This window comes from Balaenoptera borealis, assembly GCF_965194805.1.
Source record: "Balaenoptera borealis genome assembly, chromosome: 2".
NCBI lineage: Eukaryota > Metazoa > Chordata > Mammalia > Artiodactyla > Balaenopteridae > Balaenoptera > Balaenoptera borealis.
Genome location: NC_138867.1, coordinates 61,188,551 through 61,215,715, shown reverse-complemented (window position 1 = coordinate 61,215,715; position 27,165 = coordinate 61,188,551). Strand labels below are relative to the sequence as shown.

At 41.8% G+C, this 27,165-nt stretch overlaps 1 protein-coding gene across 1 annotated transcript in view; it reads right to left on the bottom strand.

The window, feature by feature from the left end:
* ANKDD1B (ankyrin repeat and death domain containing 1B) overlaps positions 1 to 26,246 on the bottom strand; it is a gene marked incomplete at its 5' end in the record, with an annotated part of 57,838 nt that extends 31,592 nt beyond the window's left edge. The window contains 6 exon segments of the mRNA XM_082380428.1: positions 5,876 to 5,980; positions 6,079 to 6,177; positions 15,348 to 15,433; positions 17,983 to 18,105; positions 25,672 to 25,930; positions 26,235 to 26,246. Of these exon segments, the coding sequence (XP_082236554.1) occupies positions 5,876 to 5,980; positions 6,079 to 6,177; positions 15,348 to 15,433; positions 17,983 to 18,105; positions 25,672 to 25,930; positions 26,235 to 26,246 (684 nt within the window).
* Between the last annotated feature and the right edge of the window lie 919 nt (positions 26,247 to 27,165).

Here is a 27,165-nt window from a genome sequence, read left to right as displayed (position 1 = left end):
TAAGCACCTATGTATATGTCAGATACTGTGCTAAGCGAGAGTGGCCAAGATAAAAAATACGGCACCCCGACGTTAAGAAGCTCAGAGTCTGTTAGGGAAGACGAACACACATACGAGTGATCATAATGAAATGCAGGACCTGAGCTGGCGATTTGTGGGAATACGTAACTCAGTGTGAGTGTGTGTTTGTGGCTGGGGAGCAGGTGACAAGAAATGGGGGGAGACAGCCTTTAAAGGTTGCTAATGCCCTGGAACAGCAGGAAAGAGCACTGGTGACCTGTTTCCTGTCCCCATCTTTTCCACTGGAGAACAGCCCCTGTGCCCCATTTTTGTGGAGCTGTTCATTACAGCTCCTGCCTCCTCCACCATCTACCCCTTGGTCAGAGTGTCTGGTTCAGGATGGTCACGTGCCAAGCCACAGGCCAATCAGAGTCACCTGTGGGCTTTCATATATAAAACTTGAGGTTGCTAGTAGCCATCTTTCCCACCATGTGGAGAGTAAACCTATCAATAATGCCAACAGAGACAGCCAAGAGTTGGCAGGAAAAAAGAGAGCTGGATCCAGCCATGGCTGAAGCCAGCCAGATACACCCTCAAACTCTTTAGTTAGGAGTTAATAAACTACCTTTAATGTTTATTCTAGATTAAACTGGATTTTTGTCACTCATAACAGAAAGAATTCTAACTAATACATATTTAGCCGTCTGGGGACACACACTACCGGAAGTATCAGGAGTCTGTTCAACTTTAGAATGGCCTTGTTCTTTTATCCTTGGTTGCTACAAAGTCTTGCATGTCTGCTTGCCTAAACAGAGTGACAAAGGACCCACCCACAAAGAAAGCCTAGTCTGGTGAGAAATGGGAGGTTATCAAAGATGAAACATTTTTCCTCGCCAAGAAAACAGCTATTACTTTAAACTTTGTAGGCCCTTTAAAAAATGTTATCATCAAGAAAAAAAGTGAAAGCCAAATTACACAAAATAAGAACATTTAAAGTAGTCTCTATCTTATAAACATATCAAAAGGTAGCATGAAGAAAGATGAGGTGACAGTAAAATGAGATACAAATCTTTTCTCCCATCTCTAGTACAAGTTATTAAGCAAAATAACAACAAGAATTTCAAAAATGTGGGTTTTTGTAAAAAATATATAGTTTCTAATGTCTTATTTCATTTTTTAACCACTCAACCCTTTTAAATTACGCTCAAGTGGGCCTCTATCCAGTGCAGTCTCGGAGGACTGAGACTGCCCTCACTTGGAAGGCAGGGAGATTTTCCAGCGTGGAGGACCATGGAGCCTGGTGTCAGGGCCTCAAGCTTCAAGCCCCACACAAACCACAACAACTTCCCAGCTCAGGAAGGGATCCTGAATCCCTTTCTTAATTAACAAAAATAAGGAGGGTCCAGAATTCCTGTTCCTTTTGCCTTTATTAACTTAATGTGCATTTAACCTAATATGTCTTAATTCAATGCATTTAAATTGTTTGCACATGAATAAGTCTGAGGAGTTGCAATTATTCATTAGAAATTATTTTTCATTTTTAAGTTTACTGCCAGGGTTATTTGACAAATTACCAAGTTCAGTAAATGTTTCACAAACAGCCATTAAATGTGCACCTTAAGTCCAACCTGGCCATCCCTTCCCACAGGGATCCCAGAGAGGGTGCCCTGGAGAGCCTCCGAGGAGAGGAGGCCGGTGGAATCCAGCATGAAGCCCCCCGGTGCCTCCTGGGCATGTCTACACACCCAAGACATTTCCCTTCACCCTGCGATCAGGAATCCACAGCAGAACCCTAGTTGAAGGGGAAAACCAGCAGGGCCCTGAATAACCAGAGATTTGAGAGAGAACAAGAACATTGCCATGAGTAAAAAGTACCGAAAGAGTAGTGTGTTGAATATGAAGGCATGGAACTGGTGTGAAGGGGAGCTGCTGGGTCAGTTCTCCCCAGATGGGAGTCAACAGGTTTGATGAAATCCAAGGCTGTTAGATGTGGGCCTCAGGTCCACATAGGAAACTGTCTTATCAAATCCCTTCATGATTATTATCCCCAGTCCTCCAAAAAAAGGATGCTTCTTTGCATTTGGACCTCTAGAGACTTCGTATATAGATTCCTTTAAACCAGTGGAAGTTCCCCGATATAGACAGCTGAAACCAACCTAACGTCGTACCAACAAACTTTATAAACATTCAACAGATACATGAGTGGCCTCTGAGGCCATTCCCTTCTGTGTCCCTCCCTCTCCAAACATTTTAGTCTGAGTATTTATTTTTGATCACTAGGTGGGAGTTTACATGTAGATTCTAAATATCTAGACTGCTTTACCTATGACTTCTCCTGGCTGCTCTAATCTCTCTCCCCTGGAGAGGCCACATGATTTCTAGAGCTATGGAGTTGGGAGAAACTTCAGTATACTCCAGGGTCCTCCATCTCTCCCATCTCACCCAATCTCTTCCAGGCCTAGTTAAATCCATTTTGTTAATAAAGACCTCCTCCCTGTAAGGCTTTCCTTGTTAGCTTTTGGAGTTCCCTCTAGGCTAATGAGAAGGATTACTAACACTGGGCAGGTATAAAGGCTCTCCATCACTTTCTGTGGGTAAGAAACTAGGGAAGAAGGTCCGCTGTGAAGGCAGAGCAGTCTTTTCTATACAGTGCATTTCATGAGCTCCACAGTATCTTTAAGCAAATACAGATGGAAAACCCAACGCTGAATTAATTGACCCTGAGCTCCTGATCCCAGTTCCTACTGGCTTTTGCCAGTATCCTTGACCTCACTCACAGATCTCAGAAAAAGGACAGACTTTGTCTTTTTATTGATTAATCCAGGCTTCTTTAGGACTAAAATTGGACTCAGAGATTCTTCTCTCCCTAGATGACCCAGTGGACTCATTATTTGCTCCTTCCTCATCTGTCTCTCCACCCATCTTAATTTTAGGTCCTCTTAGTTTCACATCTATCTGGCTCTGCACAGTCCGCTACCAGGGCTCTTCAGCCTTTTCCCCAACAAATAGTCAGAGTTGGAGGAAGAGGAGTGGAACAGGACCAGCCCAGAGCCTGCCGAAGAGATAATGGCCAGCAGAAGCTCCAGAAGTGGGGAAGGTTCCCCACAAACTGCTTTGGTCTTTGAGCTCCTTCAGCTTGCCTGACCCTCCCCACACACAGCTGTCTCCTGTGAAAGCATCCAGAGCCCAATGAAAAGGAAGACAGCCCTGTTCTCACACAAAACAGGTCCTGATAAACAAAAAGGTCCTACTGTATAGCACAGGGAACTATATTCAATATCCTGAGATAAAAGAATATATATATTATATGAATGCGCTATATATAACTGAACCACTTGGCTGTACAGCAGAAATCAACACATTGTAAATCAATTATACTTCAATAAAAAAACAAAATAAAATAAAAAGAAAGTAAAAAGAATGTATATATATGTATAACTGAATCACTTTGCTTTACAGCAGAAAGCAAACACAACATTGTAAATCAACTGTACTTCAGCTAAAAATACATTTTATTAGGGCTTCCCTGGTGGTGCAGTGGTTGAGAATCTGCCTGCTAATGCGGGGGACACGGGTTCGAGCCCTGGTCTGGGAAGATCCCACATGCCGCAGAGCAACTGGGCCCGTGAGCCACAATTACTGAGCCTGCGCGTCTGGAGCCTGTGCTCCGCAACAAGAGAGGCCGCGATAGTGGGAGGCCTGCGCACTGCGATGAAGAGTGGCCCCCACTTGCCACAACTAGAGAAGCCCCTCACACAGAAACGAAGACCCAACACAGCCATAAATAAATAAATAATTTTAAAAAAATACATTTTATTAAAACAAACAAACAAACAAAAAATCAGGTCCTGAACATATATCTGCTGAATTGAATTGAATGGAATTCACTCACAGGCCACACTCCTAGTTAGCCTGGATCAAGCTGGAATGTCTGACTTCCTCATCCTGACATTAAATGCTGTTTGATTATGGTTATCAGTTTGAGGAAATTAGATAGCATTTTACCCTATAATAATTGTTATAATAACTAACATTTAGTGAGCACTTACCAAGTACCAGGTTCTCCGCTAAGTGCTTTATAGTCATTAACTCATTTAAGCATTCCAACAGTGGCTACTCTGATATATTACTACATAGGAATGGCTTAGGGGTGGTGTCTGGTTGGAAAGGGGTGGTAGAATGGCTTGCCATTTTGCTCACTGGCATAGGTATTTGTATATAAGAATGAGGAAGCATCAAAGTCATTTCTATCAAAGAATGGAGGTATTGCTGATAAAAAATGACATGGAGGTCAAGACATTCACCCCCCACCCCATCATGCCTTGGTGCTACCATGAAGTAGGTTTTATTATTCCCATTGCACAGAGGGAGATACTGAGGATTTCAGCAGTTGGAGAACTTGCTAAAGCCACATAGTTAATATACGTCCAGGCCTCAGCCCAAGTCTGTCTGCCTCCAAGCTGTAAAGGTATAGTTGCTCAGTCATATTCAGAAGAAGTAAAATAAATTTATAGACTTCACTTGAAGAAATGGCTTTTGTTGTTATTATTTTTAAGATTGAGGTCAGAAAAAAATGTGAAGGTTTTTTAAAAGAGGTGAAACAGGGGGCTTCCCTGGTGGCGCAGTGGTTGAGAATCTGCCTGCCAATGCAGGGGACACGGGTTCGAGCCCTGGTCTGGAAGATCCCACATGCCGCGGAGCGACTAAGCCCGTGAGCCACAATTGCTGAGCCTGCGCGTCTGGAGCCTGTGCTCCGCAACGGGAGAGGCCACGATAGTGAGAGGCCCGCGCACCGCGATGAAGAGTGGTCCCCACTTGCCGCAACTAGAGAAAGCCCTCACACAGAAACGAAGACCCAACACAGCCATAAATAAATAAATAAAAAATTAAAAAAAAAAAAATAAATAAATAAATAAAAGAGGTGAAACAAAGCAAATATTACTGATTAACTTCTAGAGAGACTTTAATGGAGAGTAAAGTTCTAGAGGCACAGTGAAAAGGAGGTTCCATTCAAAATCCAAATGCCAATCCCACAGAGGATATTATCCTATGAAAAAAGCCTAGAAGGAGATATTCCAGGGAAAAGACAGTCCCTAGCACACGGGCAATGCCCACTGTCCTCTGAGAAGGGAGATGGTGCAGCACGGTGACTAGAGTCAACCAGACCGGAATTCAAACCTGGCTCTGTCACTTCTCAGTTTGGAGCCCTCAGACCAGGTACCTAGCCTCTCTGGGCCTCAACTTCCTCAAATATCAGTAAAAATAAGACTTCCTTTGAAAATAAGTAAAATATTTTTTCTTTATAGGATTACTGTGGGGATTAACAGTATAATTCGTTCATTCAGCAATGATTTGTTAAGCATCCATACGTGCCAGGCCCTAGACCTCTAGCTGAAATAATGTGTGGACACAGCATTCCTCTGGGTCAAGCACACTAACGAATATTCCATAAGTGGTAGCTGTTACTATATCACTTCTTATGAAAGGAAAAAAATATAGATGGATATGGTAAAATTGCACTATATTCCATGGCTCATTACAGCACAGCCTTGGGTCAAATACATTCCCAAAAGGCCAGGCATAATCGAGTAAAATGCAGGCACCCAAACGGGGTGGATACTGTCCACCCCTGGCCAGGATGAGGGAGTAAAGGCAGCTTCCTCAATACCTCCTGCCCTCCCCACATGCAGGTGCTAGGGCCACCACCAGCACCAACAATTTCCTTCTGCTCTGTGGTCTGCCAGACAGAGAGAGGATCCAGCTACAGCGTCAGGTCTGTCTGTGCTGGCTGCTTTGGCAGCTTCTGCAAGGGCAGGAAGAAAGCAGAATTTAGTGGGGGTGTATTTGGGACCTGTCCCCCCAAAAACAAACACACCTCATCAGGCTGGTCCAAGTCCCTCAGGTGCAGATCTTGAATGAGGTACTCCACAACGCACACGTTGTTGCTCTGAGCCCCAAAGTGGAGGGCATTCATTCCATCCTAAAGAGAGCCAGGGTAGGGGAGACAATTACACTGCAATCTTCTCCTCCTGCACTGTGAGGAGAGGGTTTCTGTCCAGGTGTGATCCACATACCTACCTGATTCTTGGTTCTCTGGTCTGCTCCAGCTCTAACCAGCATGAGCGTGATCTCGAGGCTTCCAGACCAGGATGCAAGGTGAATTACTGTGAAGCCATGCTTCCTCCAGAAAAGAGAAGAAAGGAATCTGTCACTTGGGTGAGCCACCACACTGTCTCAGCCAACAAAAGCTAGGTTAATACCTAACTGTTGAAAATTAAGAAATGACAGTTTAATATACAGCAAAGGTGATGTTTCAATTCTATGGGGACAATGAATATATTTAATAAGTGGTATAGGCACAAGTAGTTCTTCATCTGGAAAAAGATAAAATTAAATCCTATATCATATCATACATACAAAAAAAGCACACAAACAATAAATATATTAGAAGAAAACCTAGACTATAATGTATAGTGTTTTAATTCAAAAGTTATAAAAGGAACAAGATGATAAACAAAGACAATAAACAAATGATAGATTTTTTTTAATGTATCTTAATAAAGATAAATGGTTATTTTCTGTAATACATGAAGTACTCTTACAAATCAACAGAATAAGGCAATTAAACCCATTGAAAAATGGACCCAAAAATGTGCTCTCTTAAGGTATTAGTGGAAATGAAACCATTATAGTTTAAGCAATCTGGCAATATCTATTAAAATTTTAAATACAACCAGCAATCCCACTCCTGGGACTCTATCCCATGAAAATAAGTTTTAGGACCTAATGTTATATAAATAAGGTTATTAACTGCAACCCTTAAAACTGAGTGCAAGGTAAATGTCCATCAATATTGGAACACTGAACAAATCAGGGAACAGTCATACCACATGATGTAGGCATTAAAAATAATTAATTAGGGCTATAACAATTGACATGGAGAGACTTCCATTAGGTAGCTGTTAAATGTGGAAAATAAGATACAGAGAAAATATAATACGGTCCCATTTTTTATAAAACAAGCTATGACCAAAAACTCATATGTGTATATGTATGTATCTATATCTATTATAAGTGGGTAAGTGGATAGATAACAATGTGGATATGATTATATGAGCATGAGGAAAAGTACTGAAATAAACACACAGATCCCACATTGTTAAATGTAGTTACTGGAGAAGAGGAAGCTACACAAAAAATAAAAAACAGAAAAGACTGAAGTTATAAAAAAAAATTCTATTTATGCATAAATTATTTAAAATATACTCTCTCTATAAAATCACACATGCATAAAAGAGGCTGAAGGAGAGATTTCGCTCAAGACCTAGTGACCTACAGTGATGCTGGGGGTACTTAGACTTGTACACCAAATGAACAGGAAGAGAAGTGTGAAAGGAAACAGCCAGCAGTTAACACTTGTCTCAGGGAGGAGGGATTGGAGGTCTGTAACCTGAGGAAAATTGAGACCTGCGCCCTAGGTCCCAAGTTAAAGAAGTCTATAGAGCAGACATTATGAGCATGATCTGTAGACTCAAACGAAACTGACCTCAAACTCTGGCTCTACCACTTTCAAATGCTGTAATCTTGGTCAGCTTAGTTAACCCTTAGCCTCAGGATCCTTAATTGTAAGTTCATGTGTCTGCTTTTCTGTTTCCTTTTATCCTTGTCAAAAAATCATCCATTACTATGAATAAGGTCTGAGGATCTAATGTATCACATGGTGATTATAGTTAATAACACTTTTATATAATTGAAATTTGCTAAGAGAGTAGAATTTAAATGTTCTCATCAAAAAAAGAAATGAGGTGATGAGTGTGTTAATTAACTAGATGGGAGGAATCCTTTCATAATGTATACACACACTGAATCATCACCAGGTACACTTTAAATGTATCACAGTTTTATTTGAACCATAAAGCTGAAAAAAATTTTTTAAATAAATCTCTTTTAAAATGAAAACAAACAACAACAACAGCAAACCCCACAGGGTTTATAGGGGAAATGGGGCAGGGGCTCAACACTCAAAAACTCTGTCATTGACACCTTTTTAAAAAGATAGGACCCTGCTATGGACTGAATGTCTGTGTCCCTTGATAATTCATATGTTGAAGCCTAATCCCCAATGTGATGGTATTTGAAAGTCATGCCTTTGGGAGATAATTAGGTCAGGAGGGTGGAACCCTCATGAATAGGATTAGTGCCCTTATAAACAGACACAGAGAGCTTGCTTCCTCTCGCCGCTCTCCACTGAGAGTGGATAAAACCAGAAGCAGCTCTCACGAGATGCTGGCAGTGATGTCATCTGAATCTTGGACTCTCCAGTTTCCAGATCTGTGAGAAATAAACCTTTGTTGTGGAAGCCACCCAGCCTATGGTATATTTGTTACAGCAGCCCAAGCTAAGACAGACCCTAATAAAAACAATAGTACAATTGTACATGTTAAATGGTTAGGTATTTAATCACCATAAATATGGTACTGGACCTTAAAAAAAAAAAATCATCCATAACCTCTGTATACATGCCTTCCAAAAAGTAAGCCTTCTCAGCACATCTTATTTGCCTCTCTTAATCAACTGTATTTGTAATCCTGGAGACCAATTTGCTAAATGTATAGCATATAAATAAATAAACAAGGAATGAGGGTCTGTGGGGGACTTCCATTTTAAAGTGTATAAGCCTTTTGGCAGTTACTTTGGCTGCCCCCAGAAATTGCATTAATGTTTTCCCTTATTCTCAGTAAAGTTTGGGTATGGAGAAGTAAAAAAGCAAGTCCCAGATTATGGAGATGTAACTCTAAATCTGTGGTTCTTCACTGGGGGCAATTTTGCCCCCAGGGGTCATTTGGAGATGTCTGGAGACACTTTTGGTTGTTGTGACCTAGGGGAGATATTGGCATTTAGTGGGTAGAGACCAGAGATGCTGCAAACATCCTATAACCTCCCCAACCTCCACCACAACAAAAAATCACCTGCCCAACAGGTCAATAGTGCCACTGTGGAGAAACCCTTCTCTAAACGTACATACCCTATAATATTTACCTTTCAGCTGTCACACTACACAGTGAGGCAGTCTATTAAAGTCTAGAGTGAAGAAAACGCTTACCAATTTCTGCACTTTTCCCCAAGGAACAATGATGTACAATAATAACTAGTTGAGGTTTTTCAAGAAATTTTACCCCTTAATTTAGCCTTCCCTATAAATCAATGTTTCACACCCCATAACACTAAATCTAGTTTCACATATGGTCAAAAAAGAGGCCAGAAATATTTGGGATAGGTGATAAATCATATTTGATAGAAGCTCTATTTTTCCCTAAGAGGTCATTCCTAATTTTAAAGCAGCCAACACTTAAGGATTTCAAACACCCATCATAAAATCCAAAAGCAAGGAATTCAAGAGGCAAACAACTTGAGTCTCTGAAACTATAAATTCCAAATGGAGCCATCGTTCCTCAGAGGCAAAGAATCACTCCTCACAGATGAAAAGTAAGTCTTCTGATAGGAAACTGACATGCCTGAGAAGTTTATGAGCATGAGTCATAGATTACATTCATAGTCAATACCTGATGCTCTATAAAGTGTAAAATGCCCACAGACACCGAAAACCTGTCCTCATTACCAGTCTGATGACAGGCAAGAAGGTCAATAACTTCCCCGAGGAACACTTGCACTCAGAGTAAGGAGCTCTGGGAGTAGATGCTTGCATTATCCTCTGGGCACCACCTGCACTCCACCTGGGATCCTTTATTCACATCTGGGGTAAGAGCCTCCATTTACCTCGTCTGCCTCTTCCCCAGATTTGTGGATGCTGCCCACTTTGACCCTGGAGTCCTCAGCCTCTGGGCCATGCATTTGATCCTTGGCACGCAACTTACCTGCTACAGTCTCAGTCTTTGCTCCCCAACAGAGTGTAGGTTCCTCAAAGTGGGGACTGTATCTATGCCAGTGCTTCCTGAAACAATCACCTGGGGATCTTGTTAAATCGCAGATTCTGATTCAGGAGGTCTGGGGTGCGGCCCAAGATTCTGCATTTCTAACAAGCTCCCCGGTGATGCCAGTGCTTCTGGTCCCAGGACCTACTTTGAGTAGCAAGGACTTATATCTAGTTGAATCCCCAGTAGTTGGCATTGATACTCACCCACAACAGGCACTGAATAAATATTGATGGTGAAGGGGTGCCATTGTTGGCTCTTTGCAAATAGGTGTTAGAACTCAAAAGACAGAACTGCTAAGTCAAACTGAGGGCTCATCACTCAGGTAAAGAAGCTGCCAGGTCTGGCCAAACATGGCATTGCTTGAATTATAAAAAGCATTTTATTAGTTATGCTCTAATGCCACTGTGAATAATTGATTTAGTTACAGAAATACTTAACTGAATGAATCTTTCAAGGCAGAGTACAGAGGTACATCAGGAATGATGCTATTTCCAACCTGACAGCATTTCAATCCCCCAAGGCAAAGTTACAAGAAGCTGATGCTAGCTAGAGTCATGCTTCAAATACAGGGTAATACAAATACATGTTCGGAAAAGCCTCAGAGAGAACAAAGTGGTAAAAGCTCTCTCCATCATTTTGGGTATAACTGACTTACACTCTGACATAAACGAGTAGTGTGTTTAATACATTAGACACATGGCGATCCTCAGACATGCTGTTTAAAAGAAAAGATGCTATTGAACCTGGGCAATGGATACACCAGTGTTTACTGTACAATTCTCTCCACTTTCATAGTATACCAAAGGTTTAGGGTTATGGTCCTGTTTAAGATGGTATAAGTACACTCCACTCTGTCTCTCCCAACAAATGCTACTAAAATCTCTGGACAGACGTTTGGAACAGCTATTTGAGGACCCTGAGAAGTAAATGACAGCAGGTAGGTTGGGGAAGAAAACCAGAACTCAAAATACAAACAATCAGGGTTTCCTGATCTTTCTGTTTTTTCTTCCATACCTTCCAGCTGGGACTCAAGGCAGTACAAATCACTGGCCCGGACAGAAACAGCTCCAAGAGGAGCTTCCCATTCTGGTCTAAGAAGTGGAAGGGGGCCCCTACAGGGCAGAGAAGGTGGGGGAAATCCTAATTTTGTTTTGTTTTGTTTTGTTTTGTTTTCTCTTCTGGTTGCGCCCCAGGCAAGCCTCACTCCCACAGTTGCAACCCCACAGTAGAAGGGGTAGGAGCAGTGACTGGGCAAGCAGTGACAGAGGGAATCCTTCTCTCTGACCCGAGGAGCTGTGGTCAGAAGAGGAGGGTGCAGGTGGAAGAAGGGGAAGAAGGGGTTTTTTTCCTCTCTTAGTCCCAGAGGCAGACATAATTGTGGGAAGTACACAGCAGAGCTGGGATACTACACCCTTGGCTTTCTAGTCAGAAGACCGGGAAAAGGTGGAGAACGGTCCTGTAGGTGGAGAATGTAGGGGAGATGATCTTGGAGAGGTGGGAGTTCAAGAAAGCAACCCCATAAAGTTGTGTATGTACTACTGGCCTCCCCCCGGACCTGTACATGTTCCTGACCCTAAACAGTGTGACAAAAGCTTGGGGAACTGAACTATGGGGTAGACCACTGCCCAGGTCTCAGACTGGCTCATGGATAGAGCACAGGTCCAAATAGCACTGCAAAAGTGCTAAAAACTGGTGACATTGGTGTCAAATGGTGTTGAAGAAATCGGTCATCCATATACCAGATTCCTTATAACTTTATACTTAAATTAACTTAAAACGGATGATAAATCTAAATGTAAAACACAAGGTTATAAAAGTTTTAGGGGCTTCCCTGGTGGCGCAGTGGTTGAGAGTCTGCCTGCTAGTGCAGGGGACACGGGTTCGAGCCCTGGTCTGGGAAGATCCCACATGCCACAGAGCAACTGGGCCCGTGAGCCACAATTACTGAGCCTGCGCATCTGGAGCCTGTGCTCCGCAACAAGAGAGGCCGCGATAGTGAGAGGCCCGCGCACCGCGATGAAGAGTGGCCCCCGCTTGCCACAACTAGAGAAAGCCCTCGCACAGAAACGAAGACCCAACACAGCCATAAATAAATAAATAAATAAATTTAAAAAGTTTTAGAAGAAAAATATGAGAAATCTTCATAACCTTAAGTTAGGCAAATCATTCTTAGATATAATACCAATAGCTAGATTCATTTTTTAAATACAAGTGAATTGAATTTCATCAAAATTAAAAACTTCTGCTCTATGAAAAACACTAAAAAGATAAGCTGCAGAGTGTGAAAAAATATTTGCAAATCACATATCTAACAAAGGACTTGGATCCAGAATATATAATGAACTCTCAAAACTCAACGATTAAAACAGGGACTTCCCTGGTGGTCTAGTGGTTAAGAATCTGCCTTCCAATGCTGGGGACACAGGTTCGATCCTTGGTGGGGGAACTAAGATCCCACATGCCATGGGGCAACTAAGCCTGTGCACTGCAACTACTGAGCCTGCGTGCCACAACTAGGGAGTCTGCGTGCTGCAACTACAGAGCCCACATGCTCTGGAACCTGTGCGCCACAACTAGAGAGCCCTCACACTCTGGAGCCCACGTGCCAGAACTAGAGAGAAGCCCGCACGCTGCAACGAAGAGCCCACGTGCTGCAACTAAGACCCTCCACAGCCAAAAATAAATAAATAAACAAATAAATATTTTTTAAAAAATAGTACCAAGCACACAGGGTTGTTGCAAAGATCAAATAAAATTAATTTTAAAAAAACAACATAATCAATTTTTTTAATGTTCCAAAGATTTGAACAGACATATCACCAAAGAAGATATACAAATGGTAAATAACACAAGAAAATATGCTTTAATAATAATTAGCTATTAAAGAAATGCAAATGAAACCACAATGAGATGCCAATACAAACCTATTAGAATGGCTAAAATTAAGGGAGAAAAATAACAATACCAAGTGCTGATGAGGATGTGGAACAAATGGAAACCTAGTACATTGCTGGTGGGAATGAAAATGGTACAGCCCCTCTAAGAAAGTCTAGTGGCTTCTTGTATATAGCTCACTATATGCCCCAGTAATCTCACTTCTCTAGGTATTTACACTAGAGAAATGAAAACTTATGCTTACACAAATACCTGTACACGAACGTTTACAGCAGCTTTACTTGTTATAGTCAAACACTGGAAGCAACTCTAATGTCCTTCAACTGGTGAATGGATATAATAAACTGTGGTATATCTATATACTGGAATACTATTCAGCAATAAAAAGGGAGGAATTATTGATACATGCAACACATGAACCTCAGAGAAATTTTGCTGAGTGAAAAAAGCCAGTGTCAAAAGGTTACATACTATATGGTATCATTTATATGGCACTCTCAAAAAGGCAAAAGTATAGAGATGGAGAAAAGATCAGTGGTTGCCAGGGTAGGAGAGGGTTTGACTACAAAGAGGTTTTGACTACAAAGAGGCAGCATAAGGGATTTTTCTGGATGATGCAACTGTTCTGTATTTTGATTGTGATAGTGGTTACATGAATTTATACATGTGTTAAAATTCATAAAGCTGTATGCCAAGAAGAAAGTTAATGAATAGTATGTTAATTTAAAAATTAAAGTAAAATAAAAAGTTATTGTATCTGGGTTTCAATGTTAAAATAAAAATAGACTCTTGGCAATCAGGTCTATTACCAAAACATCTTTTGCAGGCTAAATAACATTAAAAAATAATCAAATGATAATTTTCAGACCTAAACAACATGTTCCTTAAGTATTATAACTGTAATACAACTTATTACACTTGTTAAGTTGGAGTGCTTGCAGTGCCAATTTTTTTTCAATTTTTAAAAAAATTTATTTATTTATTTATTTATTTATATTTATTTTTGGCTGTGTTGGGTCTTCGTTGCTGCACGCGGGCTTTCTCTAGTTGCGGTGAGCGGGGGCTACTCTTTGTTGCGGTGTGCGGGCTTCTCATTGCGGTGGCTTCTCTTGTTGTGGAGCACGGGCTCTAGGCGCACAGGCTTCAGTAGTTGTGGCACGTGGGCTCAGTAGTTGTGGCTCGCGGGCTCTAGAGCGCAGGCTCAGTAGTTGTGGCGCACGGCTTAGTTGCTCCGCGGCATGTGGGATCTTCCCGGCCCAGGGCTCGAACCTGTGTCCCTTGCATTGGCAGGCGGATTCCTAACCACTGAGCCACCAGGGAAGCCCTGCAGTGCCAATTTTTAAAAACGGGTTTTTCTTCATTCTGATTCTGTTGTTTATCAATCCACTTGCCTACCAATACCAGAGCAATAAATTAGACAGAGAGGGATGTGTCCCTCTGGTGAAACAAAGAGAAACTCTCATCATTATGAAGTCTAGGCTATGTCTATGAGTGCCGACAAAACCAATAAGATGACCAATTGGTTTGAACTGATTTCATTTATTCATCTTCCAAAGATTTACTAAGCACATACTAAACCTAGCCCTGTGAGACATGAAGGTAAAGCAATGCTGAGTCTTACCCTCCAAAGAGTCAGTCCAGAGAAAAAATAGAATAGCTCTTTAAGAATTTTTTGAATAGTTTAACTTTAAAAAACATGGCCCATTGGATTAACTAAGAATCAAGAACTGTCGTCCATTGGATTAACTAAGAGCCAAGGTTATCACCTACTTTTGCAACTGGAGATGATAAACGTGATGTTGGGTCTCTCCAGCCTAACTGGTTTCCTTGTTCCATGGTAAAGTATTAAACGAAGTTGGGAAAAGTACGTGGAAAATCTTTAGGGTGGATTTTGATATCTAGGCAGATAAATCATCAAGGTGATATGTGGCTAAGGCCATGGTCTCTGGAATCAGATAAGCCAGGTTCAAATCCTGCCTCCACTCCTTCTTAGATGTAACTTTGGGGGCAAGATACTTAACCTCTCTTTGTCTCAGGCCCCTCATCTGTAAATTGGACATTATTGCAATACTTTTCTCACAAGGCTGGGGGCACTAAATATCAAAGTCCTGAGACTGGTGCCTGGTACACAGTATGTGTTTAATATGTCTTATTTATCAGAGTTCACAGGGAAAAGTCCAGATTTAATGTCCCTGAGTCCAGTTAGCTTCTGTCTTCTATGCCCGCAGTTACACTCTAGGCAACCATTTTATTCTTACAAATGCATGCTACTGGCCATAAGGTCAATATGGGAAAATAAGTAAAAGCGTAAATCCTATAGGTAATGGGTAAACAATGGGTGACTACCAAATACAAAGAGCACATACTATGCGTATTCTCTAAAGAGATCTTTCCAAAATGAACACTGCCAATGGAAATATTTTGTGTGTAGGTGGAGAAAAGATAACCCAAGCGGCCAGATTTTCCCCTTACGTTGGTTATGGTCCGATCCATTCTCCCCAGTGAAGACAAGGTTACCTCACCAGCAACACCCCCCCCGGCCTTGTGATTCAGCAAGAAATCCACCGCAGACAAATGACCTGTCCCCACTGCAAAAGGCAGGGCTGTGCAGTTCATCTGAGCAAACACAATTTGTGTTTTCACTCATCTGATTGTTATTTAGCCTTCTTCAGATTCCTGGTTCTTGAACGGCCATAATTTTCTATCAGGTGCTTGTGTTTTGATTATTTATCTACTATTTGTCTTGCCTTTGAAAGTAGTGAGAACTGTATCCAGCATAATCTTGCATTTCTCTACTGTTAGATAATAGAGAATTTAGCAATCAACTGGAGGATATGCCTCAAGCTGAAATCCACTGCGTAACCTATGACTGATTGTAACAGTAAAATGGATTTCAACTAGAGAGTAAAAGCTGTATTTCTCCTGTATGCAATCATTAATAATGGTAGGACATGTTGATAATGCATAACAAAAAATCTTCCTAGAAGTTCAATCCATATACGGTTCTTTCCTCTGTAATTTTTGGACTGTAAATTTTACTGAAGCAAACAAATCAAGAAAGAGAAGGAAGGAAGGAAGGAAGGAAGGAAGGAAGGAAGGAAGGAAGGAAGGAAGGAAGAGAGAGAGAAGGAGAGGGAGGTAGGAGGGGAGGGGAGGGGAGGGGAGGGAAGGAGGAAGGAGGGAGTGAGAAAAGACACACAGAGAGAAAGAAAGCTATAAATATCTTTTGCTTCAAAGAAAAGCCAACTTGGTGCTCCCAGGATGTCTAGAGACAGTCTGATGTGCTTCAGACAATGGATGTTTTGTTTGTAACTAAAACACATGTCATATTTCCCACATCTAGATACTGATCTTGCTTCCAAAGAATTTACTATCCTTTGTTTCTCATAAATAATTTATTGCAAAAATTGAGAACTGTTTAATCTGATTTCCTTGATAGCTAAATCGGTGATAAACTAAATTTGAATTATCCTTGCTATTGTCTGCAGTCTAAAGCTATGTCCTAGTATGTCAAATTTGGGCTTATAAACTCCCCTTTAACTTTATTCGTGAATAAGGATGCAAATCAAAATACCATTCAAGATAATTCAATAAAACCACTTCCATGTTTTTTCATTTCTGTCATCACAGATTTTAAGGAACTCTACAAGTAACCATGTCAACAATTTGCTGTAAACAGGACTAAAAGAGATGTCATTAGAAAGCATAATATAATTCATCAGGAGTTTACAATAACTTGCTACACTGACTGTAAGTTTAAGTGTACTATCTCTCTAAGTACTTTAATATAAAAATATGGTTTAAAATATCAGAAAGTTATATGGAAAAAATTTTCAAATGGTTATAAAAGTATACTGGAGAATCTATTTCCTGCTGTCTGGACAAATGATTATTGCTTTACTTATTCAACAATTAATCTAGATATTACCTTCAAAGATCCTTGCTTATTTCTTTTATTTTTGCCATTTCCTTCCTTGATTCCCTTCCTTTTTTTTTTTTTTGTTCCTAAAATTGTTATGCTGTAAAAATTTGTTATTTTTCTACTCTTTCTAGGATGTCTGTGGACAATGAATATGGTATACACAGGTAACACATCAGACATACACATGTACACACGCACAATATACACAGACACATAAACTCCCACATACACATAAACACAGATCCCCCTCACACACACACATGCACAGCTGCTAAACACCCTTCCACTGCACATGATGCATGACCTCAGTTTCTATGACCTCATTGCCTGGGATAGATCCAGGTTTTGTGGAACGTCAAGTTTACACTCTTTGGGAGCCCCCTTTAAAGCCATAGTCAGAAAGCTTAACGGATTACAGTTAAAATTTCTTACTTTTTCAGATTTTACAAAATCATATGACAATGGAACACACTGCTAGAGTCCTCCCAGTGCCTTGGAAGGAGTCTGTGCAAGCAGGTGTCTTAAAGTTTATGCTTCATTTAGCATTACATCCACCTCTGTCAGCCCCACCTGGAACCGTCCCCACAAATTGTCCTAAATAACTGACACAGCCCCCAGTCTGTTCACTTTGATAAACCCTGCCTGGTGGGGCTGTCAGGAAATCCCCACAGAAGCAAGCAGTAGGAAATCCATATTTCTGGCAGTGGGACCTCTCCCCTAAACCCAGGCACTTGAAGAACAAGTGAGAGCCAGGTTTCAGAAGAGGCCTCACTGCCCAACATGCAGATGAACTATATTTCAAAAGCAATAAAATGCAAACCCATACTCTCCATTGGATTTTAAATTTGGAAGGCCCCAACCATAAAGGACATCACTGGCAAGAAAACAATGATGAACCGTGTAGCAAAAGATGTTCTGCCTTTCCAGAATGTTTGAGGCCAAAGTGATCCACAGGCTATGATCCAGGACCAAGTCCAGGCCCATAACCTTGACAGTTGGCTTCACTGTCCACACACAGACTTAGCACAGCTGCACATAAAGACCCTGGACGCTTCCCCTTGGATTAGATCAGTTAAAGCACCCAGAGCCTCTTCCACTGCTTGATTCAACCTTTAGCTTAAAAATTATGGAATTGCCAGCAATGGAGCTCTCCCCCATCTCATTTAGCAGAATCACTTTTATTTTTATTTCAGTTGGACTGTGTAAACCCACACCACTGTCACTTGTCACATCTGTGATTTCTACTCATATTGTTCACAGCATTCATGTTAACCTTCTTTTCAAACAGCTTCTCCATAAGCTCCAAATTATTGCTTTTAGCAGCATTCTGGAAGCTTCTCTCATTTGGCAGCACTGAAAGCAAGCAAGCAAGCATGACAGGGAATTTAAGAGGGCTGAAGAGAAAGCAAACCTCGTGTGGCAAACCTTGGAACTAAAAACTTGAAACAACAACAGTCTTGAGCCTTTCGCATTCTGCTATTCTGGACATGGGAACTTTGCTTCAATATTTCATAAAGCTGTATTATCAAGATTCCACTTTCTCCTCATGCTGCAAGTGTTTTCACAGCCTTAAAAATCTTCCTGGTCCCAAGCAAAACATTATTCCAAAGGACCACCCTGAAGTCAGCAATGCAGTATCTAGCTGTAGGAGGTCAGAGGGTGGCCATTGACTTCTCAGGGGGTGTTGTTTATGAGACGTTTGTACAAGATTACACAGGGAGGACCCCAAATGCTCCATGCAAGCTTACAGAGATAAAACTGTTGTCTGCAGAACCCTGTGCAGATGCCAGACCTGCAGAAACAGAACCTTAAAATGCAGCACATCATATAAAGATACTCGAACGAAGGCTAAAAGGGATGAACCTGTTTTATCCTCATTTATATGAAAGGAGATAAAAGTGGATTCACACTTTTAACTATAAACATTAACATTACGATACACTATGAACATTATATGTCACACACAAATACATATTCAGATGGCAGGTTTTATTAAATAGCCTAGAGAAGATTCCAGGATTTACTGAGTTGTTTGTTTGTCGTTGGTTTGTTGTTGTTATTTTGTAACGTAAAGGAGCTGGAAAGCTCTCAGAGGACAATCACAACATTCTGGAATAAAGTCAGAACTGGGATGATCTGAAATCAGCAACAGACCATCTCCAAAAAGAAAGGACCTAAGAGAGGTTGTATAGATGTTTTTTTTTTTTAATTAATTAATTAATTAATTAAATTTTTGGCTGCATTGGGTTTTCATTGCTGCGTGCAGGCTTTTCTCTAGTTGTGGCGAGCAGGGGCTACTCTTCGTTGCGGTGTGCAGGCTTCTCATTGCGGTGGCTTCTCTTGTTGCAGAGCACGGGCTCTAGGCATGCAGGCTTCAGTAGTTGTGGCACACGGGCTCAGTACTTGTGGCTCGCTAGCTCTAGAGCACAGGCTCAGTAGCTGTAGTGCACAGGCTTAGTTGCTCCGCGGCATGTGGAATCTTCCTGGACCAGGGCTCGAACCCGTGTCCCCTGCATTGGCAGGCATATTCTTAACCACTGTGCCACCAGGGAAGTCCCTATAGATGTGTTGTTGAGTAGTTTCCCTAGCATCTGCCAAGGACTTTTCAGCATGCTTCCAAGTCCAGTCAAAGACCAGGGAGTATCTTCCTGGGAGACATACACATTCATTCTAGCGCTTGGCTCTTCCTATTGGGTTGGCCAAAAAGTTCATTTGGATTTTTCTGTGCCATCGTATGGAAAAATCCGAACGAACTTTTTGGCCAATCCAATACTGCTACTCTTGCTACCACTCTAAGTAACTTCAACATCCAGGTAGATGATTAATCCATCACCTTGGTCTCTCAGTTCCCTAACCCCCTCACCTCCAATAATCTTTTCCTCCACCTGACCTCAGCCACCTAATTTCAGAGTCATACTCTTGACATGACTATCATCACTATATCATAATGAGACAGGAAGGGGGCAGGGCACAATCTCTAAAAGAATGACATAGCCTGAGGACACGACATAAACTGATTAGAACCAAATAGGTCCAAGATGGCAGATGAGTTGACTTCCACTAGACCTTGAGCCTCAGTATACGCTCAGCTCATCGTAACACATCAGCACCGCTAAATGACACACCCACAGGTGCCATGACAGTTCCAAGGCCGACCATAAAGGTCAAAAAGTGGGTGGTGGCCCAATTCCTGGAGATCCCCACCCCTTCCCCAAAATAGCTGGAATACTCCTCCCACTCATTAGCCTATGAAATTACCCATCCCTATAAAAACGGACAAGCCCATACCCTGGTGCCTCTTGCCTTCCAAGATGCCCCACACTCTGTCTATGGAGTGTGCATCTCCCTGAATAAACCTTCTTCCACTTTACTATGGCTCGCTCTTGAATTCTTTCCTGCGCAAAGCCAAGAACCCACACTTGGCAGCCGTCCCAGGGACTCGGACGTGACCTGGGATGTGAACATCCTCCCGCGCCCTACTCTCTTTCCTGCAACAATAACGACACTACCTCTGACATCTTCAAGAATCCCATTCTCTGACCACGGCCTCATCCATTCAGCTCACCTGCTCTAGTTTTCCCAGTCCAGAAATTTTGCGACCTCATCAAGTCCTCCATTCCACTCTTCTCACCATCTTTTTATATTATCCATCCCTTCGGCCCTTACTTCCCTCCTCACCCAGTTTAGATCCTATGGTCCATCTTTGAACCACTTCCGTGCAAACACATTTACCTCCCTCACCACTCGCTTCCTTCATCCGACTAGTTGGCAGAATCCAAATTCTGAGATTAAACCCAACTGCTATCTGCTCCATTTCTATACCTGGACAGCTAAAAGTCAACCAATCTACCTACCTACATTTATACCCACACTCTCTGTTTTTATTACTGTTACAATCAGTGAAGCATCCCTGTGCCTACCCAAGGCCAACCTCTCCACTTGGGATCTAGATCCCATCCCTTCTCATCTTTTCAATTATTTCATCTATCTCCTGGAAATTATCCTCTTTCTCCTCTGCATCATTTAATGTCTCTCCAGTGGACTGTTCCCTTCAACATATACAGAGATGCTATAATACCTCTAGTGTAAAAAAAAAAAAAAAATCCCTTAACTTCACATTCCTTTCCAACTGCCATTCCACTTCTCAATCTCCCATTACCCTCAAACTTCTTAGAATTGTTCTATAACGATGTTCTATAATGATGTCTCCATGTACTCATCTCACCATCTCATCTCAACCTATGCTAATCAGACATCATGCCTATTGCTCCACCAAAACTGCTCTTATCAGGGTCACTCCATCTTGCTAAAATCCAGTCATCACTTCTCTGTCATGTGCACTGAACTCTTGGCAGATTTGACACAGAGGACCACACTCTCCTTATAACACGTTTTCCTCCAGGCTTCTGTTAGACCACTTGTTGCTTTCCAGTCTCTTTCACTGGTTCTTCCTCCTCTGCTTGATCTGCAAATGTTGGAGCACCCTAGGGTTTTTATAAAACTAACAACCAGATGGAGTAGACATTATTACCCCCATCTTACAGATGAGGAAACTGAGGCTTAGAAAAGTTAAACCACTTGCTCATGCCTTAAAGATAATAAATGATAAAATTGTCCTAGGCAGCCTGAATTCAAAGCCCAAGCTTCCAGTCACTGCATGTGTCCAGGGTGTCAGTATGAGAGTGTACTGCTGAAGTAGAGGTCCAAACTGCCCACTGGCCACATGCTTTAGCTAACACATTCCTCTGGTTAGGCCAGACTCCTCTCAGCTCCTTCTCCTGGTTCGTACACAGTCTGGCCACAGCTCCTTGCCCCAGTGTATTAATCCAATGGGAGGGGGTTTCTATTTCCAGGTCCTTATCCCTCTTTGGTATGTCCCTGAAATAGCAAGTCAAGACCTTACTGTGCCCGGAAATATGACACATGGATTCTAGTCTGTCCCTGAAGTTGAATATCTTGCCCCTTTTCTACTATATCTATAAGGAAAATTAAGGGACTTCCTTGGTGGTCCAGTGGTTAAGAATCTGCTTTCCAATGCAGGGGATGCGGGTTCAATCCCTGGTTGGGGACCTAAGATCCCACATGCTGCGCCGCAACTACCGAGCCCACGTACTCTGGAGTTTGCGTGCCATAACTAGAGAGATGCCCGCATGCCACAACTAGAGAGAAGCCTGTACGCCACAACTAAGACCCGATGCAGCCAAAAATAAATAAATAAATAAATATTTTAAAAAATTTAATTTTAAGGAAGTTTCTAAGACAATTAAAAAGCACCATAAAAAACTCCTGGTCCAAGCCAATTACATCAGAATATCTAGGGGCTTAAAATGTTCACTGACTGGCCCACAGCTTACTAATTGTGTAACCCTGTAACAATTATGAATTTTAATATCCCAACCTGTAAAACAGAGATTATAAAACCTTCCTTCAGTGGTGTGAAGGAGCTAGCTTGTACAGGCTAATAAGAACTGACTGTAACTCTTCTCAACTCTGTGTTCAGTGACATCACATTGTAGCTTGAAATCAGTCACAGTGGAAGCATTACACAAAGGAAATTGGAAAACAATACAAATCAGAACTTTTTCTCCCAGAGAGTTGGTAGTTAGACCCTTACCAACACACCACTGTCTACCTTCCGGGTAATAAGTGACAGAGTCGAGAAAATGGCCCAGAGAAAATCATAAACATATCAATTAACGAAATAATATTTAGAGGAGTACTTTACTATATATGCATTAAAAATGTAATGGATAAAATCAAGTAAAGGTTAAATGTTCAGTCAAGAACAACAGGTTACACAGAGCTGTATCATTCACTTAAACTTTTAGGGGTCCAACACTCCATGCCTTCAGTAGCAGAGCAAGTTTGAGGAAAGAGGGTCAGAACAGGAGGGGGCCATGCTGAGCTAGAAAAACAAGTCCAGACTTCCTCTTTCATTTCATTCAGGCGGTACCTCAAATGGTACCACCTCTGAAAAACCATGCCTGACTACCCAATCCTCTTTCAACCCTGTCATTCTCTACCCCTATGCCCTACGCCATTCTTTCCTCATACCTTTTTTTTTTTTTTTTTAATTTAGGGAAGGCTCTTATTTATTTATTTATTTTTATATTTATTTTTGGCTGTGTTGGGTCTTCGTTTCTGCGCGAGGGCTTCCTCTAGCTGCGGCAAGCGGGGGCCACTCTTCATCGCGATGCGCGAGCCTCTTCACTATCGCGGCCTCTCTTGTTGCGGAGCACAGGCTCCAGACGCTCAGGCTCAGTAGTTGTGGCGCACGGGCCTAGTTGCTCCGCGGCATGTGGGATCTTCCCAGACCAGAGCTTGAACCCATGTCCCCTGAATTAGCAGGCAGATTCTCAACCACTGCGCCACCAGGGAAGCCCTCTTCATATCATTTGATATTATTTGACATTATAATACATATATACATGTTCACTGTCTGCTTCCTTCACCTGAATACACATCCACGGGGAAGCTGAAGTAATCCCAGTGCCTAGTGCTAGTAGGTGTTCAATAAATATTTGTTCAATGGTTGGATGGAAGGGTTGGGTAACCACAATCACTTCCAGAAGAATACTGCCAGGAGGGAATATAGGCTCAGTACTATGAGAACTTCCAATTTTTGGAAAAAAAAAAAAAAATCTGGACCATGGATCAAAGAGGAAATCTCAAGAGAAATTAGAAAATATTTTGAACTGAATGAAAATAAAAATAAAATATATCAAAATGTGTGGGATGCAGCTAAAGCTTATAGGATTAAATTATCAGAAAAGAAGAAAGGCTTCAAGTCAATAATCTAAGCTCCTACCTTGAGAAAGTAAAAAATGAAGAGCAAAATAAACCTAAATCAAGCAGACAGAAGAAAAACAACAAAGGTAAAAGCAGTAATCAGTGAAACTGAAAACAGAAAAACAATAGAGAAAAGTCAATAAAAACAAAAGCTGGTTCTTTGAAGACATCAATAAAATCAATAAACCTCTAGCAAGACTAAGAAAAAAGAGGGAAGACACACATTACCAATGTAAGGAATGAAAGAAGATGTCAATAAAATCAATAAACCTCTAGCAAGACTAAGAAAAAAGAGGGAAGACACACATTACCAATGTAAGGAATGAAAGAAGATGTCAATAAAATCAATAAACCTCTAGCAAGACTAAGAAAAAAGAGGGAAGACACACATTACCAATGTAAGGAATGAAAGAAGATGTCAATAAAATCAATAAACCTCTAGCAAGACTAAGAAAAAAGAGGGAAGACACACATTACCAATGTAAGGAATGAAAGAAGATGTCAATAAAATCAATAAACCTCTAGCAAGACTAAGAAAAAAGAGGGAAGACACACATTACCAATGTAAGGAATGAAAGAGCGCAGAGCACTACAGTCTCCACAGACATTAAAAGATGAAAAAGAGAATACTATGAACAACTCCATGCACATAAGTTCAACAACTTAGATGAAATGAAACAATTCCTCAAAAACCACAAACTACCAAAATTCGCTCAAGATTATATACATAACTGGAATAATCCTATAACTATTAAAGAAATGGCCTTTGTAGTTTTAAAAATTCCAAAAAAGAAATCCCCATACCCAGACAGTTTCACTGGTGAATTCTACCAAATATTTAAAGGATAACATCAAGTCTATACCATCTCTTCCACAAAACAGAAGAGGAGGAAACACTTCCCAACACATCTTATGAGATCAGCATTTCCTTGATTCTAAAACCAAAGACACTACAAGAATAGAAAACTATAAACAAATATCCCTCAACAACATAGATTCAACACTCCTCAAACATTAGCAAATCAAATCCAGTCATATGTAAAAAGTATAATACACCATAACCATGTGGGGTTTATCCTGACAATGCAAAACTGGTTCCATATTTGAAAATCAATCAATGTAATCTACTATATTATTAGTCTAAAAAAGAAAAACTACATGATCATTTAAATTGATGCAGAAAAAGCATTTAAAAAAATTCAACACTGGGCTTCCCTGGTGGTGCAGTGGTTAAGAACCTGCCTGCCAACGCAAGGGACAAGGGTTCGAGCCCTGGTCCAGGAAGATCCCACATGCTGCGGAGCAACTAGGCCCGTGCGCCACAACTACTGAGCCTGCGGTCTAGAGCCCGCGTGCCACAACGACTGAAGCCTGCGTGCCTAGAGCCCGTGCTCCGCAACAAGAGAAGCCACCACAATGAGAAGCCCGCTCACCACAATGCTGCAACTGGAGAAAAGCCCACACGCAGCTACCAAGACCCAGCACAGCCAAAAATAAATAAATAAATAAATAAATTTATTAAAAAAAAAAAAAAAGAAAAACTGGTGCTCTGCCCACAAGGCTGGTCTTCAGGAAATGAGGCCATCCCACCTATCCAATTTGGAGGGTGTGCTCGTTAAGAGACTCGACGTCATTCTCAACCTTGAAGACCCTTAAACAGCGTCCCTGAGTTTATGCTATAAATGTATCCCCAAGGCATAGATGATCCCCTCCATGCTTTAAAAACTTAAAGTACAGAAAGATTAAGTGACTTATTTAAAGTCACACAATAAATCAGTGAACGCGTCAGGCTATAGGAGATAACAGCACATAAAACTCTTTCCTTATTTGTAAAAGGGCTTAATCATTTCTTGAAAAATCCTTTTCCTTAATTTGAAAGGGTAACACTTTCCTTCCACCCACAGTGCAGGGTTAACCTGAAATAAAACGTCCTGAGAAATGTGAGCCAAAACTTGGGTGGGGGTGGATCCCAAAGCTGAAAACTAGCCCGCAGAGGGTACAGGGATGCAGATGGGCTCGGGTCCCTTCCCGCCGCGGCCCGAGCGCTGCACCCGCACCTGCTCAACCAGCTCCCCGCGCCCGCGCGGCGCCGCCAGCGCCGGCGTTTCCAGGCCTTGTTCCCAGACTCACGGAACTCGTGCTCGGCCGCCGCCTCCTCGCGCGGCGGCCGCTCTTGCTTCGGGATCCGCGCCAGGCCTCTCCAGGGCCGGCCCGCCGCGCCCCTCAGGTCCTCCCGCAACCCCTTGGCGGCCGCAGCTGCGCCGAGCAGCAGTCCCCTCGCCGCTGCCCTGCGCCCCGGGGCGCGCCGACCCGGCTCCCTGTCCGACCCCGAGGCCCCAAGGCCCCCGAGGCCGCTCACCCCCGGGGCCGCTCTCGGCTGCGGGCGCTTCTACGGGCGGCTCGCCCCGGGTCTCCAGCCCTGGCCGGTGGGAGGCGCCTTCAGGTGTGGCGTGATGTGGTTGGGTTCACGCGAGGCAAAACGTTCTGAGAAAACTCCCGGCGCACACTTGGGCCGTTCTTCGTACAGTTGGGAGAAGTGTCGAGGTTGGCTTGATAACCAACACTATCGGAACTCAAGGATTGTATCATTTTTAAATGGGCTTCCAGAATTTTCTCTAGAATAAAGTAAGACTCAATAGCCTCTCTGAAGATGGAAAACCTTGGTACCCCATTTTAATGCAGTGGTAACCTACTGGACTCCCCATCTTGGGTTTTATTTCTTTCTTAGTGGTTTATAAAATAAAGAATTGATGAAATATAGTAAACTATTCTGGGCAATCGTATGCCTAGCTAAAATTCTAATAATATGGAAGAAAAGTAGAATATTGAAGGACAACCAGGATATCTCCATTGAATCCCTAGTACATAATCACAGTGTGTTTGACGGATTACAAACAGAAACCATGGCACATCTCATGCCTGTGGATGGGTTCAGAGGTTAAATTAGAAGTTGAGCATATTCTAGGAGTGAAAAAAAAATTGAGCCCTCATAAAACAGAATGAGGTCTGAACCCAGAACTGACCCACCTTTTTGGTACACACACACGGATAGGAGTGATGTTAGGAAACAACTGTCTATAAAAATGCACAAAATGGTTTAGAGAAGGGAAGGAAACTGATGAAAGCTGAGAAAAAGGTTGGAAGGCCAGAGATTAGGCAACTGTTGAGGATTTGACAAAAGGAATAGAAAGAAGTGGATGTTTTCAACAGGCCCTACAAGGGTAGACAGAATTCAGTAACAGATACGGGTTCGGCTGAGGTTGTGTGTATGTGTGTATAGTATGTATATACACACATATATATATGGTGTATGCACATCTATGCATATGTATACGTAGGTATACGTGGGTTTGAAATCATAACAAACTTAAGAGACTGCGATAACAAGGAAAGGGTGAAAACTATTTGCCTCTGAATTATCTTCTGTCTCCCTGAGCCTTTTGTAGACAGCAATAATTAGAAAATAAATTACCTCACACTTGTAAGGGGAGCAGTCCAATATACGATTTAATAAGTGGAATCATGTTTTCAATACTCACCATAATATCATTTGAGTTCTTCTTGAACAACTGTTAATCCAATTATGTATTACAAAGCAAAAGTGATTATCCCTTAATGATTCAA